General features: G+C 59.5%; 1 protein-coding gene across 2 annotated transcripts in view; it reads left to right on the top strand.

Annotated features, from left to right (window-relative positions):
• The window catches only part of HDAC4 (histone deacetylase 4), a 288,523-nt gene extending 268,836 nt beyond the window's left edge, over positions 1-19,687 (top strand). For both annotated transcript variants that reach the window (XM_052636482.1, XM_052636481.1), the window contains exons 24-28: positions 7,117-7,235; positions 8,684-8,817; positions 18,027-18,111; positions 19,040-19,181; positions 19,561-19,687. In XM_052636482.1, the coding sequence (XP_052492442.1) occupies positions 7,117-7,235; positions 8,684-8,817; positions 18,027-18,111; positions 19,040-19,181; positions 19,561-19,600 (520 nt within the window). In that variant the 3' untranslated portion in view covers positions 19,601-19,687. The remainder of the gene's footprint in view (positions 1-7,116; positions 7,236-8,683; positions 8,818-18,026; positions 18,112-19,039; positions 19,182-19,560) is intronic.
• The last annotated feature ends 284 nt before the right edge of the window (positions 19,688-19,971 follow it).

Below are 19,971 nucleotides of genomic sequence, written 5' to 3'. Positions count from 1 at the left end.
TCAGACGATGAGCTGTGCAGACAGTGAGAGCGGCCGGTTCAGACAGGACCCCATCGCCTCCTCAGAAGGCCCGCGTGGTCGCCACCCAGACCACTCTCTCCTCCGATCTCAGTGGCTTAATGCTGTTGTTTCCTCTTCCTCTTGGTAAGATGTAATGCAGTCGTGACATTGTCCCCCTCCTTACTTAGGGGAGAAGGACTCCCCCCAAACAGACACCACATCTGAAAACCGCTCACATACAGTTAAATGTCAGCTTCAGGAAATCAAAACTGGCCTTCACTGTGGAGGCCATCACCACCCGCCCCGGGATGCCCTCCAGCCACCTACATTTTGTCACGCCCCACCCCAAGAACTGGCCCTTCTCAGGGGCTTCCTGGGGAAGAAAAGTGTCTGGACTCAGCCCTGAGAGGCATGAATACAGCCCAGTGACCTCTAATGCCTCAGGGGACCCAGCATAGCTGAATTCTGGTGGAGGCTGTCTTTAAACTACAGGTTGCTACTGCTGCTGCTAAGTCACTTCAGTTGTGTCCGACTCTGTGTGACCCCATAGACGGCAGCCCACCAGGCTCCCCCGTCGCTGGGATTCTCCAGGCAAGAACACTGGAGTGGGTTGCCATTTCCTTCTCCAATGCATGAAAGTGAAAAGTGAAAGGGAAGTTGCTCAGTCGGGTTTAAAGTGATAAAAATGGCGGTTCCCTCTTCCTTCGGACCAGGTTCCGACTGAACCGGCCTCCAGGGCTGTCTCGGGGTGCTGGGCACGCTGATGGGGTGGGAAAGCGGGCAGGAGGCGGGTCCTGGGGGTCGCCCCCTCCCCGCCCGCCAGCGTTACGACAGACCCCTCACCCCTAGCTGCTGTTGATGTCCCGTTTTAATCTTCTGCCAAGTGTGTACATGGTGATGCCCTATCAAGTGAACTTTTTAAAGCTCAAATGGCCTCTTTGAAAAGGAAAATTGTTTCAGGGTTTTTTTCTTTTATTGATTTTAATGTAAAATAGCACTTTGAAGTTTACAGTTTATGGTTCCCTGGGCATCGATCGGAGTGGGGAAGGAGGGTCAGAAGCCATTTCCCCTCCTCTGCCCGCTCCCCAGGGGCCCGGACGCCGCTCGCCCCATGCCTTCCAGGCGGCACCTTCTGCTGAGACCCTCGCCTGCCTCGTTGCATTTCAGGAGATCAAGCCCGAGATGAAGAAGAGATAAGAAAATTGCCCCTAATGAAAGCCAGAGGCAGCGGCACTTTCTCCTGGGCCTGAGACTCTGGGAGAAAAGGGGACCTTAATTCAAACCAGCCAGGCCAGCAGCTTTGAAGTCTGCTGAGCAGCGAGCGGAGGCCTCCGGGCCAGGAGATGCTGGTGTACTTTTCTTAACCCCTCACTTCCCTGCCGCCTGGCAGCGCGGGGTGCAGGGGCCTGGACTGCCGCTGACCTCAGAGCACTGTGTGGGGAGAAAGGCCTTGTTACAAAGGTGCTCAGGGGTGGTGGAGCCAGACCATCCCTGAGATGATGGAGCCAGGACTGCTCCTGCTTTCAAAGCCCAGTATGGGGTACAGGCCGTGATCTAAAGGTGCTCAGGGATGGTGGAGCCAGACCATCCCGGAGATGGTGGAGCCGGGACTGCTCACGCTCCCAGAGCCTGGTGTGGGTTTAAAGGCCATGTTATAAAGGTGCTCAGGGATGGTGGAACCGGGACCGCTTCTGCTCTCAGAGCGCCGTGTCGAGGGAAAGGCCATGTTATAAAAGTTATCAGAGATGCTGGTGAAACTGCCGGTTTGCAAGTGCAAGCCTTCATCTCTCTCTGAGTGAGGTCGGCCTCTCTTCTGAGCAGCTGGGCAGGTTCATTTCATTTACCTAGCCTTTGAAGCCCTGCAGGAAGGTTGAGGGGCTTTTGTTTCTCCCACGTTTTTCTTTTTTAAAAACACTGGTTGGTTGTTGTTGAGCTAAACTGTACATAAAACTTGACCCTCTGAAACACGTGTGAACCTCCAGTCTGGGGCGCTGGCTGCGTTCACGATAGCGTGTCTGCTCCGGGGAGACTGTCCCTGAGGGCCCAGCCCCCAGGGGCCAAGAACACACCCACCTAGACCCCTCTGGCGGCCACTGTAGCTCTTCAGGGGCATCCAGGTCTTCTCCTCGGCAGAGCGTTTATCCGAGGACATTTCTACTGCAGTGGTCTTAGAAGCAGAAGATAGAAGTAAAACCTCAGAGTTGAGCAATGCAGCGTTTAGCCCACGGTCGCTGCACCCGTGTACAGGTGGGGGTTGCACGCGCCTGTCCTCGTGGGTGGCAGGGCCCCGGGTGAGGCGGGCCTGTGCCGATGGCATGTGGTGTGCTCCTGCCCTCGGGTAGGGGCCTCGTGGTGTCGGGGTGGGGGACGCACCCACGGCCGGTCATGGAGCTTTCAAGCACAAGGCTTCCTGGGGGCTGACGGGCGGGGCCCAGAGCGCAGGGCCGGGAGTGGGGCGAGGTGCCCGCCCCCTGCCCAGGAGCCTGCCGGGGGTGGGGAGGAGGGACGTCCGCACCTTGGCAGATGGAGGCTGGCGAGCAGAGAGCAAAGAGGCCAAGCCTCAGGGACGCAGCTCCGGTGGGGGGCAGGGCCTGTGTGGGGAGACAGCAGCAGGGGCGGCCTTCGGCGGCTTTCAGCCTGGCCGAGGCCACGGCATCACTGCTGGGGGGCCCGGCCCAGGCAGTCACATTCCCGTCATCACTGTCTTGCTTCCCGTCCCGACTCTCAGCAGAGCTTGGGTACTTGATAGCAGGTGCTGGGCCCCTGGCCTGTGGTCCTGGTTGAGAGGGCGGGGTTTCAAGAGGATGTGGGCCCCCAAAGCAGGGGCTCAGAGGCCAGGCCCCCCTGGGCAGGTGTACAGAATTCCAGATCCCAAAGGGCACATACCTCCCCTCACAGAGCATGAACGAAAGGAAGTTTTTGATGATCAAAACACCATCACTGAAATCGTGCTGTCGGGCTCCTAGCAGCAACCTCTTATAAAACCGGGCCTGGACTCAGGGCTCAGCCGCAGTCAGCGTCCTCTGCCTGGCGCCTCCAGCCAGTGAGCGCTCTCCTGGCTGGAGACATGAACTGTGGAGCCAGCAAAAACACGGGCCTGAGCGTGAACAAGGAAGCCTGTGGGGTGAAGGCTCTGGGCCCAGCTTGCGTGGCAGTGCTTCCAGGGCATTCAGAGGGTCAGAAGGGAGCCAGGGGCAGCATAGCCGCCGGAACCCTGGTTCCAGCCAAGGCCCTGGAACCAGTGGGCACAGCCCCCGAACACAGCGCCGCAGCCCACTGGCCACCAGGTCGTCTGCCCCTAGCTGGCGTTGACTGCCAGTCTGGTGGATTTGTGCGGGCCCCAGTTGGGTGGTGTATCGAGAAGTCATTTCTTTTTTAGAAGTTGGAGCCAGCTGTTGAATCAGCTCATGCATTTAGATTTCACTGTGGGTTGGGATTGGCATGTTGGCACGGCAGAGTCTGGCCATGCGAGGCTACAGTGCAGCTGATAAGACATGATTCTGGGAGCTGTAGAGGCCCTGTAGCATCCCTGGGCACTGCCGCCTTCGTGGAGCCACCAGGCTGGCCTGAGCAGGAACAAGCCCGTCAGCAACGTCCACCCTGTTGTCCGGCCTGCCGAGCCCTGGCCCCCAGCCTGGCTTTTCCCCGTGGAAACCTGGCTGCAGGTATGGACTGTCCAGCGAGCAAAGGATGGAGGGGTAAAGGGGTAAAGGATGGAGGGGCAGAGCATGTGTCCAGGGCGGAGGCGCCGGGCTGGGTCCCAGGCGTCACGGGCCAGGAGCTCAGCTACGCGGGTGGTTTGTGCGTTTGCATCCCACCCCATGGGGTGCAGAGGCCCCAGGACCTCCGCCGCTTGTCCCTGTTGCCATCTCCCCCCAGCTTTCCCACGTCCAGAGCTGCACCTGGCCTCCTCCTCTCTCAGGGTCTCCTTCCTGAAAGCAGACGATTGGTAGTCTGCTGCCCTGGGAGGCTCCCGGCCCTCAACGCTGTCCTCGGTTGTCCCCTCGAAGGTTGCCAAGGACTCCTAGACCCCCTCACCTTAGAGCTTGGACTCTAAGGTTTGAGGGAAGGCCTTCAACGGATATTTAGATCTTGTTATTTTCACACTAAACTGCTCATTAAAACTTCATCCTAGAAATAAAATGTCAGGCAGTTTCCCAGTTTCTTTGCAGCACCTGTTAACTGGTCACGGGCTGGCAGCTTGCTTCTGGCACCAGGGTCCTGGGCAGGGTGATGCTGGGAGGTCCAGAAGGCAGGCTGGCAGACAGTCAGCAGTGACGCATCCAGCCCTCTCCTACCCACGAGGAAGCCGAGTCAAGGGGAGACGACGTTTCTCGGGGCTTAGGGCACACTAAAAATGTGTGCTGCACACCCACTCAGCACACGCTGGGCAAACAGCACCATTTCAGATTTTCTTACTGTAGCAAGCATTCGGGATTACAGTGTCAACTGTCCAGTCAGGAAGAGGAAAGGAGGGTGTGCACACGGACATCCGCTTTCCCAGGTGCTCAGACTCCTGCCTGGACGGTGTGCCAGCCCCCCTCCCCAGACCCTGCACACACGCATGCACACACCACTCACCCACACACCAACACTTGGGATCAGCCGTGCTTTACAACTTGTTATGATTGGCTTTGGAGCGAAGCCACACACCAAGCACAGACACCAGGGACCCTCCTGGTATTCACCTCCTTTAATGATGATTTTCACAGGGCTGTTTTTTTTTAATTTTGTGGGGGGATTAGAAATGAAGTCGCTCCGCAATACTTCAAAGCAGAACAGCAGAGCGCCCACATGCACTTGCTTCAAAACGTCTGCTGGAGCTCTCTGAATGAGCCAGCGTCTGCTTGAAACGTCTGTGGTTTTCATTGAAACACCGTGCCGGCTTTAAAATCCCTACCAAGATTGCGGCTGAAGCCGGTCTCCCGCCCAAGGACAAAGTTTATGTGACAAGAACTTCATTAAAAATAATTGAAAACCAGCTTCGCTGGAATGATGAGGGCTCGTGCAGAGGGGCCCGCCGGGTGCTCAAAGTGGGGAAGGGTGGCCTGTGCCTTTGTGGGGACAGACAGCTGCCGGGCGTGGAGGGAGAGCAGACGGCTCTTCCTGGATTCTGAGGCGGCCCCCCTTCTACCAGCCTGTACCAGGAATTTCCACACAAGCCCCAGGGCCTGCTCTGATGCCTGTGTTGTGTTTAGAAGACCGGGCTTATAGACTTCTCCAGCGTCCAGCAGTTAAGGCTCTGCACTTCCAGTGCAGGGGACACCAGTCTGACCCCTCGTCAGGAAACTAAGATCCCACATGCTGTGTGGTGCAGCCAGAAAAAGAGGCTGTGCTCTCTCTACGTTGCGTCTCCAGTTCCTGTGAGCTCTCGTCCCACTGGCGCCGAGAAGCATTCAGAGCTGGGGCTGGCGTCACGCGTGGAGCAACTTTAGCAGAGTCGGAATGGCAGAAGCCTGGGGCAGGGCTGGTGGATGGCAGCCCAAGGACCAAGTCCCACCTTGTGTTTTTTAAGTCAAGTGGCCCAAAGATGGAAGTGTCTGCTCCCTGGCCCTCGGCAGGAATGCTCTCAGCCCCTGGTCTGATCCACACGCAGTGTTGCTGGGCTCTGAGGGGTGGCCCCCGAGGCCCAGAGCCTGAGTCCTTGAGAGCACTTCCGTCAGCTCTGCAGAGGCTGTTCAGGAGTAAACTGAACTGGGCACAGCCTCAGAGGAAAGAATAGAAGCTGCGAGCTGCTGAAAGGCCCACCTAGCCTGTGACTCCCTGGTTCCAGAAGGGGGTTTCCTGGTGGACCAAGGGCCAGGGTGAAGTCGGTGAGTCTTGGTGGTAGACGCTCCCAGCACCTGACCCGTCGCAGGTGGACACGCCTCGGGAAGCCCCCCGGGCCGTGCGTGGCCGCAGGAGTCCGGCCGGTCCTCCTGGCTCCTCACAGCGGACCCTGCAGAGCAGGGCCAGGTCTCCACCTGTGTGTGGCTCTCCAGGGTTCTCGGCCGCCCCCACCTGCAATCAGAGGGACCTCTCAACAGGACTGCGACCCAGGATAGTTCCTAGATGGAGAAGTATTTAATGCTGAGCATTCTGTTTCTTATGGACATGGGTTTGGGTAAACTCCGGGAGTTGGTGATGGACAGGGAGGCCTGGCGTGCTGCAGTCCATGGGGTCGCAAAGAGTCGGACACGACTGAGCAACTAACTGAATTGAACTGAACGGATTCTGTTTCTTTGACCAAAGTTGTCATCTTCCAGAGCTGACTTTGCTGTCGTAAACGGTGATTTCATGTCATCCTGATGAGAGCCTGTGGGATTGTAGGGGGTGCCCTGTGGCCATGATCCTCCCTGTGGCCCGGCCCGTGGCCACGGTGCTCCCTGTGGCCCGGCCCGTGGCCACGGTGCTCCTTGGGGCCCGCCCCGTGCCCATGTGCTTCCTGGGGCCCGGCCCGTGCCCAGGGTGCCCTCTGGGGCCCATCCCGTGAGGGGCGGGGACCATTGGTCATGCCTAGCACACTGAGCCCCCTCATGCAATCTTCTGAAGACCTGGTGGGGGCGAGGTGTGTCTCAGAGGTGAGGAGCCGGGCAGGAGGAAGACAAAAAGTCGGGGTAATTTTCAGGCCCATGAGGCTGGCTCCGGGCCAGATGTTGGACTGGATAGGAGTCTTCCCGGTCTCAGCAGGAAGCAAGATTTCCAGGCTGAGCTGTACACTCAGGCTGCAAGCTCCTGAGGCAGTTAACAGGAGCTTCCCTCAAGTTTTCTTGCCTTGTTTCCCAAATGTAACTTAGCCCCTGACCTCCTCAGTGCCTGTTTATACTTCTAACCAGTTGGCTCTCTTAAACTGGAGCATCGGTTTTCCCTTTAGGGATCCTAAGTGTTGAATTTCTTTCTAATTAACCTTACACGTGCCTCCTGCGCCCCAGCAGCAGGTCATTTGGTCCATTGCAGCTGACGGCGTGGTGTAGGGCTGGGGTTGTGGAAGCCCAGCGCAGGGGCTCTGGGACACCGTCACCAGCTCAGGCGCCCGGCCCCAGGTCCCCAGTGCTGGGCGGTGCCCCAGAAGCCCCGGCAGCCAGCGACGGTGGCTGCCCTGGGCTGACACGGCGTCTCCCCCTCTGCCCCGTGCAGGACTGTGGTCATGCCGATCGCCAGCGAATTCGCCCCAGACGTGGTGCTGGTGTCCTCAGGCTTCGACGCTGTGGAGGGCCACCCCACGCCCCTCGGAGGCTACAACCTCTCCGCCAAATGTAAGTCAGGTTTGCGGGTGGCCGGGTGTCAGATGCGCGGTGTGCACACCAGGCTTCCCCTCCGGTGGCTGTGGAAGGAGCATCCACCCCAAAACCCCAAAGACATCTTACTGAAACCATGACAGCCGCTCCCCAGAGAGCACAAGGCCTGCGGCAGGCATGTAGCCAGGAGGCCAGCAAGCCTGGGGCCTGCCGCTGCCGCTGTCAGCTGGGGCCAGGTCCCCCTCCTCCTGGGGGCTGTCGTCCCACGCGGGGCCTGTGGGGGAGCTGGCCCTAAACGCTGTGAAGACAGAAAGAGCCGAGAGCAGTCTCACTCCAGTCAGGGGAGGAGAGATTTGCGTGTCCTCTCGGTCTCAGCAACTCACACAGGTGACAGCACCCCCCACCCCACCCCAGCGCCAGCCACAGAGAGGCCTGGACGCCCCCACCCTGACCAGCGACCTGGGGGCTGTAGTGTCTGGGTGCCTGGGGTTCCAGGGGGACAGGGAAGGCTTGTCGGGGGAGCCTGTCCCCCGCCCCCATGCGGGGAGAGCATGGTGCAGCCAAGAAGCAGCCCAGCCTCAGAGCACAGCCTCGCAGAGCCCACCTGCCCGGCCGGGGGCCGAGAGGCTGAGTCCCGGGCAGACAGGGCACCAGCAGCCTCCACGCCCAGCGTGGGGGCCATGCCTGTGTGCTTCCTGGGGCCCTCGCAGTCCCCCCCAAGCCAGCATCACTGTTGCCATCGGAGATGAGACCGGGGCTGGGGGCCCCCAGGGCCTCGCCGGCACCCACAGCTGCCCAGGGGCAGAGTCCAGCCTCGGGCCCGCTCTGCCGAGTGCCAGCCTCTGTGGACAGATGGGTCAGGCGGCCTGGCTCCCGAGGAGGGGCATTCCCGTTCCCCGTGGGGAGGGCGCTGCGCTGCAGTGCAGGGAAAATGGCTGCTAAAGAAAGCCAGGTGGGGACACAGGAGGGCCCTGGAGGGGTGCAGCGGTGACGGCACTGACACAGTGCAGGGGCCCTGGCGGCGACGCGTGAGTGTGTTGCCACACCTGTGCCCGGCACTCGGCCGACGGGAGCGCCCTGGGCTCTGGGACGGACGTGGCCGGGCCCCGGCAGCTGCCCTGCCCGCCACCCTCCTGCCTCCTGGCTTCTGTGGTTCTGCAGGCGAGATGGGGGCTCCCCCGGGGCTCCTCCCTGCCCCCGAACGAGATGATTTGCAGCATTATAAAATCAAAGCCCCGAAACCATAATTCCTACTCCCACGGAGATCAAAAAGAATCCCAAGCCGAAACCCTCCAGTGAATTTATCACAAGCCAACCTGACTTCCATTAGGTGTCTCACTCGGAGTGCCAGCCTTGGGGCCTCGGTAAGGCAACGTGATGCGCCCCTGGCCGCTTTGGTCTGCTGCCAGGCACCAGCACCGCGGCCTGGCCTCACCCGCCACTTGCCTCTCCCGTGTCCCCCGCAGGTTTCGGGTATCTGACGAAGCAGCTAATGGGCCTGGCCGGTGGCCGGGTTGTCCTGGCACTGGAGGGGGGCCACGATCTCACAGCCATCTGCGACGCCTCGGAAGCCTGCGTCTCTGCTCTGCTGGGGAATGAGGTAGGAGGGCCCTGCCCTGCCCCACTGTCCCACAGCCTGCACACCTGCCACTCGCATCTGAGAGGAGGCTTGCCCCACCCGGCAGGGCTGTCTGGTTGTGGCCGGAAGTGGGTGGGCAAAGGGACAGTTAGAAGCCATGTCCCCTGAGCAGACGGCTCAGCATCTGTGTTTTAAAGGCACCCGCCTCGATGCGGGGCTCGCACGGGACGCCTTTACCTGGTTTCCTCCTCGCAGGTGGTCGGTTCTCTGGGACGTCCTGAAGCGGGTCCTGGGGGAGGTGTCACCACGCCATCTTGGGGGCTGGGGCGTGGGCCTGGGTCCCTGTGGCTCTCCTGCTGCTCTGACCCTCAGGCGATGCCCAGCGGGGATCAGAGGGAACTTTGCAGGGTTCCATGGAGGGAGACCCGCTGGGAGGGAGCCTTCCAGGCTAAAATGCCATCAGGCCAGGACGCTCACGCCCAGTGGCACTCCTGGTGGACAAAGCTACCCGGCCGCCAGCAGGGGAGGACGGGGGTGGGGTTACTGCCTGGGTCAGCTCTGAGAATCTGAAGTTCATGACGGAAACCCACTCTGTAGCTTCCACCTCGGATTTTGGAACCGTGCTCTCGCCGAAGCTTTAAATGCATCCACGGCCTTGGACACGAGGCCGCATCCCAGCCTCCTGACCCCATCAGGGAAGCGTGGGTGGTTCCCACGCCCGCCACACAGCTTTCTCTGGCTGCTTTTCCAATGGCATTGCCGGGAGGGGCCAAGGAAAGAGCCGCTGGTGTTTGGGCAGCAGGGCCAAGTGGCCCAGGTCGCCAGCTGGCCCACGGCCGAGCAAGGCCCAGGGTCCACACTCCCCAGACACAGAGGGTCTCATGGGGGCCTTAGGGAGGTGCAGGCCCACCCGGCGATGCTTGGAGGCTGCTCCCCTCCCCAGGGCCTGTCAGACGAAATGGGGCTTCTCCACGTTCGCAGAGTGCGCAGGTAGGGTCAGGGTTATCTGGTGCCCCGTGAGGGTGCCTGAGCCCCACCCCTGGACAGGTGTGTCCTTCCTGCAGTAGCAGCTCCCAACAGCCGGGCCCAGGGGCTCACAGGGGGCATCTGAGACTCCTGGCAGGGAGGGAAAGAGGCAGAATCGCAGGGCGGCTCCCTGTAAGGCCTGCCTGCGGTGCTCCTTGGCCTGGACTTGTGCTCCACGGCCCGGGCTTATGCTCTACGGCCCAGGGTTGTGTTCCACGACCTGGGCTTGTGCTCCCTGAATCGGGCACATGCTCCCTGAATTAGGTGCATGCTCCCTGGCCTGGGCACGTGCTCCCTGGCTGTCTGCTGGGACAGGCCACTGGCTGGCAACAGGGGTAGAGGTGGTAAGCTTGGGTGGGGAGTCACCGGGGAGGGCTCTGTTTTCTCCTGTCAACCTCTGCGTGTCCTGGATGGTGTCCATTGTAACCGAAGTCACACCTGGGTCCAGGGGCCTGCTGGAATCTCCCGTCTGGTCAGCTTGTTAGCAACATGTGTGAATGTTCTCTGGCAAACCCCCACCTGCTTTTGCTTTCCAAAGTGTGCAGAGCTCTCCACCTCTTCTCTTCCCATAACGTGATCTCCCCACCCCTTTTACTAGGAGAAGGCAGCTGATTTATATATTCAAGCCATCCTGAGGGCTTTTGATTCTGAGAGCCAGCTATTTTAAAACAGCAGCAGAGAACTCGGCTTTCAGCTCAGCTGCTTGTGCTGTTCGGACAAAGTGTTCCTTTGGTGAAACACATCAAAAAGCAGGAAGCCCTAGTTTTATCGAGGTCTCTTAAAAATCTTTTTAATGCCAGAAAGTTGGAGGGAGCCTCACCCCTCGGCCTTTGATGAGGCTGATGCCGGGCACGGGGACAGCTTGCTCCGGGGCTGGGGAAGCCGACTGTGCGCGGCCGGTGTTGCCCACCCGTGGGGGTCAGCGGAGGGGCACGCACGGGGCTGGGCCTGGAGGGCTGCCCCACCCCAACAGCCATCGTACCGACTACTGAACTGAAGCTGTGTGGATTGACCATTGGACATGAGGCCGCCGCATTGACTAGTTTCAGCTTCACGCCATCTGCAGCCCTTGGGGATGGTGACAGTGAGATGTCACTTACGGGAGCTGGGTGGGTGGGGTGCCAAGCAGCTGCAGCCCAGGGCGGGGCCCCGGGCAGGTGGGGAGTCACTTCTCGTCACAGGTCGCCCCCAAGGGGAGGCTCCTTTGGGGCCCATTTTCTATTTAGCCGTGCGGCTTCTGGGGGTCCCATGGCAATGTCTCATCGAGCCCAAGTCCAAGACCCCGCACAGGAGGTGGTGGGGGATCAAGTGGCCAGCAGCCGCGGTAGTGTCCCTCCCTTGCCCCGCTGTGCTGCCTCGCCAGGGCAGAGTGAGGCGGCCCCGGGGGGTTAGAAGCGGCAGGTGGACGCAGGAGATGCAGGGTTGACCGAGCCCGCTGTCAGCTTCCAGCGCGCCAGCTGCGGTTCACCTGTGCTCACCTCACCAAAGCGGCTGCACGCAAGCCATGAGGATGGAGCAGGCTGTCCCCCAGTCATGTTTCGGGACACGGCTTACGCTGGGTTGGGGAGGTGGGCCGCGTGTCCGAGCTGTGCCTCCAGCGGGCCCATCAGCTCCCAACCCTCCCCTGGAGAAGTGGCCCTGCACCCTCTGCGGGCAAGAGGGGACCCGCCCTGGAGCTCCTGGGCCTCCTGCTGTGGGGGAATGGGGACCTGAGCCCGAGGGTGTTACCAGAACCCACCTCGGGGGCCCCGGGAGCGTCCCGCCATCCTGGGTGCATGCCTTCCGCAGTCCTATCAATGGAGCCTCAGTCTTTTAACCTCTGTCCAAAGGAATTGTGGGTTTTTGGTGCCATGTGATCCATTTTCGCTAGTGTTTAAAAACTGTTGAAAACCAGCCGTTTCCTCCAAGCCTCTGCGCCGTCACCAGGAGGCTCAGGAAACGCCACGTGGCCGGCCCCGGATAATCGCTGAGTCCGGCCCTGTCGCCAGATGCAGTCCACACGCTGAGGCCACAGAGCCTGAGCAGACAGACAGACAGACGTGCAGGCCCTCCTGAGGGGGAGGGGACCCCACCCACAGCCCAGCCCCTCCAGGGCCCCGAGGAGGGGATGGCCCAGGAGGGCTCAGCACAGCCCCTGGCGGGAGCGTGCTTCCCTAAGGCCCCCGGAGGAGCTCGGCCAGCAGGTGGGAACCCCAGTCAGAGGCGACCACAGGTGGCCCCCGGCCCCTCCCCAGGGTAGCCAGCAGGGAGGCTGGGGCTGGGCCTGAGGGCGGAGGACTCGGGAGAGGAGGCCGACCAGAAACCCATCTCTGGAAGTGGTCCTGGAGAGGCCGAGAGAGAAGGGAGGATGCGGGAGAGCAGGCTGGGGCGGCCCCCGGGCCCCCATGGCTGAGTCCTGCAGGGCCCTCTGCCCATGGGGAGAAGGGATTGAGATGGGGAGAGGGGTTGCAGAGCCAGCCTTTGGGCAGGGGGTAGGGTGGGCCAGCGAGACCTGGGGGACGTCGTCTGTCTCCTTGGGAAGAACACGGGGGCTGGGGCACCTGCCGGGGTGGCTGGGCGTCTGAACCTGGGCGCGGCCATGAGAGTCAGGACCATCACAGGCTGGGCAGATGGCGGGGTGGCTCCCGGACAGTGGGACGGGGCGTGAGCCCCTGAGGATGGGCTGGGGGCCTGGGCTCCGTCATCTCTCGTGTTTCCGGCAGGCCCAGAGATGCCCACCAAAGTGCAGTTTCGTTTTCTGGAAAACACACGCTGTGACCTGGGTTCGGCCAAGATTTCGTAAGGACCGTTTTCTCTGGTGCTGTAACCTCTCTGGTTTCTGCTCGCTCAGGGTGTGGTGTGAGCTCTTGTAAACTGCAGAGTAGAAAGCCACACCTACACCCACAACCAGGCGCTCTGCACAAGGGCTTTCTTGCACACTTTCCCCGAGGCTGGCTTGTTAAAGGCCGAGCTTAGGATGAGCCTCCTTTCTGATTCAGTTGTGACGTGGAATACACGCGAGGTGAACGTGCCCTGGGGCGACCAGGGACTTCCATCTGTCACTCGGACTCGGCGTCACCCACAGCCGGCCCTCTGTTCTCTTCCAAGTGAAAGTGAAGTCACTCAGCCGTGTCTGACACTTTGTGACGACGTGGACCATAGTCCACCAGGCTCCTCCATCCATGGGATTCTCCAGGCAAGAATACTGGAGTGGGTTGCTGTTTCCTTCTCCAGGGGATCTTCCCAACCCAGGCATTGAACCCCAGTCTCCTGCATTGTAGGCAGACGCTTTACCATCTGAGCCCCCAGGGAAGTCCTCAAAGCCTCTCCAGCTTGGCTCCTTCCAGACACAGGCGGGCAAGTGAAGGCACACAGCCCAGCTCTCCGAGCTCGCACGGCCGGGCCAAGAGCAGGATGGTGGCCCCTGTTTGCTCTCCTCCTGGGGCCACCACATGCCTCCGTGTGCCTCAGAGCCCTCTGCCAAGCCCAATTCCCTGCTCCCAGTCGCACCTGCCCCCCAGGCCCTCCCCTGCTCAGCACAGCCTGACCCCTTCTCCCCTGCTTTCCCTGCGGCCCACCGCCCTGGCCCCTGCGTGAACATCAGCCCTCACCCAGGCCGGTCCCACGGACGTGGGGCCCTGCTCTGTGAGGCCGGGCGGAGGTCTGTCTCTTTTGTTCCCTGATGTTTCCTAAGTTTGTAGGATGGATAGTGGTTGGTTCTCCCTGGGCTGCTCAGTGATGTCTATTAAATGAAAAATAAGACCCCAAGTAATGAGAGATTTATGTATTTTAAGAGCTAGAGCCTCCCCCCACTGCCCAGTCCTTGTGTGTAAAGTGGAGGCTACACACATGCCAGGGGCAGACTGACGCCCAGAGCGGCTGGAGATGGGGAGCCGCTACAGAAATGGTGGTGGGGAGGCAGACGGCAATGTGGGCGCCAAGGTGCTCACCGGACGTGACCCAGGCAGAGGGTGCTGGAGGAGAGCCATGCAGCCCCCTGGAGGGGCAGCCCCCAGCCACGCCCAGGGCCCCCTGGGGTGGTTAGACCTGCGGGTCCCCCCAGGACTGGGAGCAGCAGGACCCGGGTTGTATTTTAGGAAATTCCTGGCACCGTGCTCTGACACACCTCTCTGCCTTCAAGTGATAGGCATTTTATGGAATGAGTTATTTTCTAAAGACTGCTTTTTTCTTAAAAGGGATAAAATCCTAGCAAACTTATCAGAGTTGTACTGCAACAATAAGGCCACAGCTATTTATGCCACAGTAAGGACCCCAAACCTAAAAGGCATGTTTTCTGCTCCAGCTTCATACACACAGGGGACCTGGGCTCTGCCCCTGGTGGCCCACTGACGAAGGTGCTTAAGGACATTCCTGTCTTCACGGGGACCCCCCGTTTTCACGGGGACCTGCAGGTGTTCCCGGAGGGGCTCCCCATCTGTATCTGCTCTCTGGCCCAGGACTCACCGGGTTGGCCCAGGTTGGGAATTACATCAGGGTCCCACCCTGTGCGGTCAGCCATGGCCCTGCGTCCCTGAGGCAGATCCCACTGGAGCGAGGGGTGGTCCCACATCTACAAGGTGGCATCTGAGTGTTTGTCCCTCAGGCCCTCAGTAGTGGAGGACCAACCTCAGCAACATGGCATTTCATATTTGACCCTATAAGTCTGCAGGACAACACAGAACTCAGTTCAGCTGGGGGGTCACTTCCTCGTTCCTCAGAGGCTGAGCACCTTTTCACGGGTCTCTTGGCCACTCAACCTTTCTTTTCCGGTTTTTTGCCCATTTTTATATTAGACCATGTTTTTCCAATCAATTTTGGGGGAAGAATTGGTTGGATGGGTGGGTGGATGGATAGATGAACTGGTGGATGGATGGATGGTTTGGTGGATAGATGGATAGATGGATGGATGGATGGATGAATAGATGGATTGGTGGATGGTTGGATGGACAGATGGGTGGATGGTTGGATGGATGGATAAGTGGATAATGGTGGGTGGTTGGATGGCTGGATGGGTGCGTGGATGGATAGACAGATGGACTGATGGGTGGATGGATGGATAGATTGGTAAATGGATGGATGGATAGATGAACTAGTGAATGGAGAGATGGATGGTGGATGGTTGGATGGATGAATGGGTGGGTGGATGGATAAATAGATGGATTGGTAGATGGATGGACAGACAGATGGGTGGATGGTTGGATAGATGAGTGGTTAGATGGATGGATGGGTAAATGGATGGATTGGTGGATGGATGGATAGATGATCGATGGATGGATGATTTGGTGGATGCATGCACAGATGGGTGGATGGTTGGATGGATGGTAGATGGTTGGATGGGTAGGTGGATGGATAGACAGGTAGACTGGTGGATGGTTGGACAGATGGATGGACTGGTGGGTGGTGGATGGGTGGGTGGTGGATGGGTGTATGGATGGTTAGATGGATGGATGTGTATGGGTAGATGGATGGATTGATGGGTGGCTGGGTAGATGGATAGATAGGTGGATTGGTGGATGGTTGAATGGATGAGTGGTTGGATAGTTGGATAAGTGGATGGATGGTGGATATTTGGATGGGTGCATGGATGGATAAATGGATAGATAGTAGATGGTTGAATGGATGGATAGATGGGTGGGTGGATGGATTGGTGGTTGGTTGGATGGATGAGTGGTTGGATAGATAGATGGATGGATGGATGATGGATGGTTGGAGGGATAGACAGACCGATGGACAGCTGCGAGTACCCTCTTTGTAAAAGTGAATGTAGGGTCAGAATAATCTGTTCCTCGACTGAAAGGGCTTTCCTGGGCCGTGGGTCTCCTTTGGGTGAAATTTTTAAGTGACTGATTTTGTCATTTATTTTTTATCCCTTCTTGAGTAAATTTTGAAAGATTACATTTTACCAGGAATTTTTTCTGTCTCGGCCAATTTTTCCAAATTATTGACTGAAGTTGACAGCGTCCCTGTACGGCCTTCATCTCTACTATTCCTGTAGTCGTGGTGCCTACCCTAACATGCTTATCTGTGCCGCCTCTGATTGCCGTCACCAGCCGTACCAGAACTTAATTTTTCATTTCAGTTTTAAACGATAAAGTAATCATTTTAACATATTAAAAGTAAGATACTAATGAATGATGAACCAGAAATCACTGAAACTGAAATGGGATAGTTTAAAGTTAGCCAAATGGAACTTCTAAAAATGAAAGCATATTAGCAGAAAATAGAAACTCGGTGAGATCAGCTAGAGAGAAGACTAATAACCTGGAAGGGATGTGTGTGCTCAGTTGTGTCTGACTCTGTGCCACCCCGTGGACCGTAGCCTGTCAGGCTTCTCTATCCATGGGATTCTCCAGGCAAGAGTACTGGAATGGGTTGTCATTTCCTTCTCCATGGGATTTTCCCCACCCAGAAATCAAACCCTCATCTCCTGCCTTGGCAGGAGGATTCTTCACCACTGAGCCACCAAGGAATCCCACAATCTGGAAGCAACAACTGAAGGAATGGGGCTGAGCACAGCCCAGAGACAAGGGGTGGAAGGGGGCTTGTGTGTCTGTTCAGCGACCCCACCAGAGTGCGGGGTGGATGGCTGAAAGTACCAGCGACCCCACCAGTGTGCGGGGTGGATGGCTGAAAGTGCCAGCGACCCCACCAGTGTGCGGGGTGGATGGCTGAAAGTGCCAGCGGCCCAGGATCTTCCGTGACTGATGGAGGCACCATTCTCAGCTCTGGAAGGCAAGGAGGCCCAACCCAGAGAGTTTAAAAAAAGCTTGCATCCAAGCTCATCCGAGTGACTGCAGGCCCAACCCAGAGAGTTTAAAAAAAGCTTGCATCCAAGCTCATCCGAAGACAAACAGGAAACTGTGAAAGTAGCCGGAGAGAGCAGACAGGCAACCCACAAGGAGCAGTGTGAGCCAGACACCAACCGCTTCGCAGTGAAGGAAGCAGAAGACAGCGGGGCAAGGTCTTCCATGTCGAGAGGAAGAGCCCACCAGCCCAGAGCCGCAGGCCCAGCAGGACTGTGGCCGCGGGGCTGGGGTGGGTAGGAAGAGAGAAGTAACCTGGGAAAGCTTGACCCATGAGACCTTCTCCAAAGGAAACTCTGTAGGAGCTTCAGGCAGGACGACAGCCCGGGCAGCTGTCTGTTGAGCAAGACGGAGGCGTCAGTGCAGGAAAGCCCGAATCAACAGGAACTCCAGGAGACAGTAACAACGATGCCACGTCAGTGAAAGTCAAGAAGGAGGCAGAGTGAGGGCCGCGAGCCCTCAGTCAGGGGCGACAGGGAATTCAGCCGGGCCCTGGAGCAGGGGCTGCCTGTACCGCAAGTAAACACGGGGGACGCTGGCTGCAGTGCACTTGTGAGGAGCAAGTACTTTGTGATCGGTTTCGCCCGCGTGCCGGGTGGCTCTGTGGCAGACACCCGGCGTGCCCTGTGGCCGTCAGGCAGGTGGGCCGTGTGCGCCTCCCCACTCCACCTGCGGCAGGGACTTCAGGGAGAGCTCGGAGCAGAGATGCTCACACCCTCTGTCTACCTTTTCTCTGGTCATTGGAAGAAAACCCTGAAGGGCAGATGTGCTTGTTGCTCAGTTGTGTCTGACTCTTTGTGACGCCCTGGACCATAACCCGCCAGGCCTCTCTGTCCATGGGATTTCCCAGGCAAGAATACTGGACTGGGTTGCCATTTCCTCCTTCAAGGGATCTTCCTGACCCAGGGATCAAACCCACGTCTGCTGCTTGGCAGGCGGATTCTTTACCGCTGAGCCACCAGGGAGGCCCAAAGTGGGGATATTCAAGCCCTGTCTATAAAACCCTTGTTTACAAGTGTGATGAAACTGATGTTTCCGAAAAGTCATCATCCCTTCCCCTGACGCTGTGCCGTGCATCCAGCGGTGGAGCCCACGCTGCCGCCCCTCTGCGCCAGCTGCCTCTGGACACCAGCTAGTGTCCTGCCCACACGGGGCACCCACCAACGTACCCGAGAGCCTCCTAGGGGAAACACCCTAAGGAAAATAAGTCTACTTCTGTGAAAACATTTATGTAATGCCACAACCACCTCTGGCTTTTTCAAGCTGTCTTCTCTGTTAGCACGTGCACGTGAGGAAGACGCTGATCTGGACGTCCCATCTGAACACGCACGGGGATTCTGTGATCCAGACATCCCATCCAAACATGCACAGGGATTCTACTGACGGCCTCGAACTCACTGTGTATTCTTCTTTTGTCCCCAGCTCGATCCTCTCCCAGAAAAGGTCTTACAGCAGAGACCCAACGCCAACGCCGTGCGGTCGATGGAGAAGGTCATTGAAATCCACAGTAAGTGGCCTGGCCCAGGGCTCAGCAAGGAGACCCCCCCAAGGGAGGGGCCCGACTCCACAGCCCTTCTCCCACCCCCCATACCGCCCCCACCCCCTGCTTCTCTCTCACTGCCAGCAGCGTCCCCAGGCCCGCCTGTTGAGACCTGGCTTTCAGGGCGAATGTGATGAGCTGGTGACTCTCCTCTCACCCCGCTTAACGTCCCAACAACCTGCCACAGCCAAGTCACCAGCTCTGCTTTGTGGGGCAGAAGAGCTGCGGTTCAGGGGGTGTGTGAGGTCCCTTCTCCAGGCTCCCCGCTGACAGGCTGGGACCCGCATGGAAGCCTGTGTCCTCGGGTCTGGCCTCTGCCCTTGGACCAGCAAACCCCACTCCATCAGTTCAGGGTACCCTTGGCCCAAAGACCAGCCCTGCCCCTCGAGCGACGGGGCCCAGGAGCCCAGGGGCTGCACACGGCCTTCTGCCCCGCCTTCATCCTGGGTCTGCGGGGTGGCCCAGTCTCGAGTGTCCGCGTCCATGGGCGGGACCCAGGGTCTCCTGCTGTGCACTGAGCTCCTGGCCTCCTGAATGAGGAGCCCTGAGGCCCAGGAGACACCGGGAGGCTGCCTGCACCCATCCCCATCATCTCGGGACTCCAGCAGGGAGTCAGGGGGTGCTCGTCCCAGCCGCCCCACCCTGAGGGAGGGACCCTCCTGGGAGCCCACCCCCACCCAGGTGTCCTGCCCCTGAAGGGCCCAGTTCTCCTGGTCACGAGGAAGCTTTTCCAGACTGCCACCCTCTGTGAGTTTCTAACCAGGCCACCTCGTGGCTTCTGTCTCTGGAGAGCGTGGTGCTTTGGAGTCACCAGCAATGGGTGCTGCTGGAGCCCCGTGGGCCCAAGCACAGGGTTGGGGTCCCGTATCTGAGCAGTCACCTGCCCCTTCCGCAGGCCAGTACTGGCGCTCCCTGCAGAGGCTCGCCTCCACCGCCGGCTACTCCCTGGTCGAGGCCCAGAAGTGTGAGAACGAGGAAGCCGAGACTGTCACTGCCATGGCCTCGCTGTCTGTGGCCGTGAAGGCCCCTGAGAAGAGGTGAGCACGGACACTGGCCGGCCGTGGGTGCTGCCGCCATCTGCGGGTGACCCGGCTCTTTGCTCCCGGGTGTATTGGGGGCACTGCTAGCTCAGCAGGGCGGGGAGTGGGTGAGCTCAGCAGGGCCTCACCCTGGCCCCAGGGCAGACTGCACCACACCTCTTTCCAGAAGCAAGAGCCTGAGAAACACTTGAAGGGCGTCTGGGCCAGAAGGAACTCTTCCCTAGGGGAAGAGTGGGGGTCGCTGGGAGTTGAGGGGGCGGGGTGGCTGGGAGATGGGGGTGGAGGTGGCTCGGGGTCGGGGGCCAGAGATAGCTAGGAACCTCGCACACCCACCCTCTCCTCTGTTGCCACGCCGCCCGCCCGCCCGCCCCAGCAGACCCGACGAGGAGCCCATGGAAGAGGAGCCGCCTCTGTAGCCGCTCCCGCAGCTGCGGGTCTCTTGTTTGTCTGTCTCCGTCCTGAAGCTCCGCCGAGAAAAGCTGCTGCCGCCCTGCGTCCTGCCGGCCTCCTCCGAGCCCGCGGGCGCGGCGGGGCGAGCCGCAGCCGGCGGCCCCCTGCCGGCCGGACCCGGGCAGACGCCGGGACGCGCCGACCCACGGACGTGCGGGAGCGGGCGCTCCGGGCCCCGCAGGGCAGCCGCGGAGGGAGGGAGCCCGCGGGGGCTCGGGGCAGAGCCGCCTGCCGAGCGAGCCGCCCCGAGGAGAAGACAATGAAAATCAAAGATCTCACGACACAAAACAAGCTTGATTAAAACTGGTGCTTACGGTTTGGTGGTTCCCCACAATTC

This window comes from Budorcas taxicolor, chromosome 3, assembly GCF_023091745.1.
Source record: "Budorcas taxicolor isolate Tak-1 chromosome 3, Takin1.1, whole genome shotgun sequence".
In the NCBI taxonomy this organism is placed as follows: domain Eukaryota; kingdom Metazoa; phylum Chordata; class Mammalia; order Artiodactyla; family Bovidae; genus Budorcas; species Budorcas taxicolor.
This window is presented reverse-complemented; position numbering and strand designations above follow the sequence as displayed.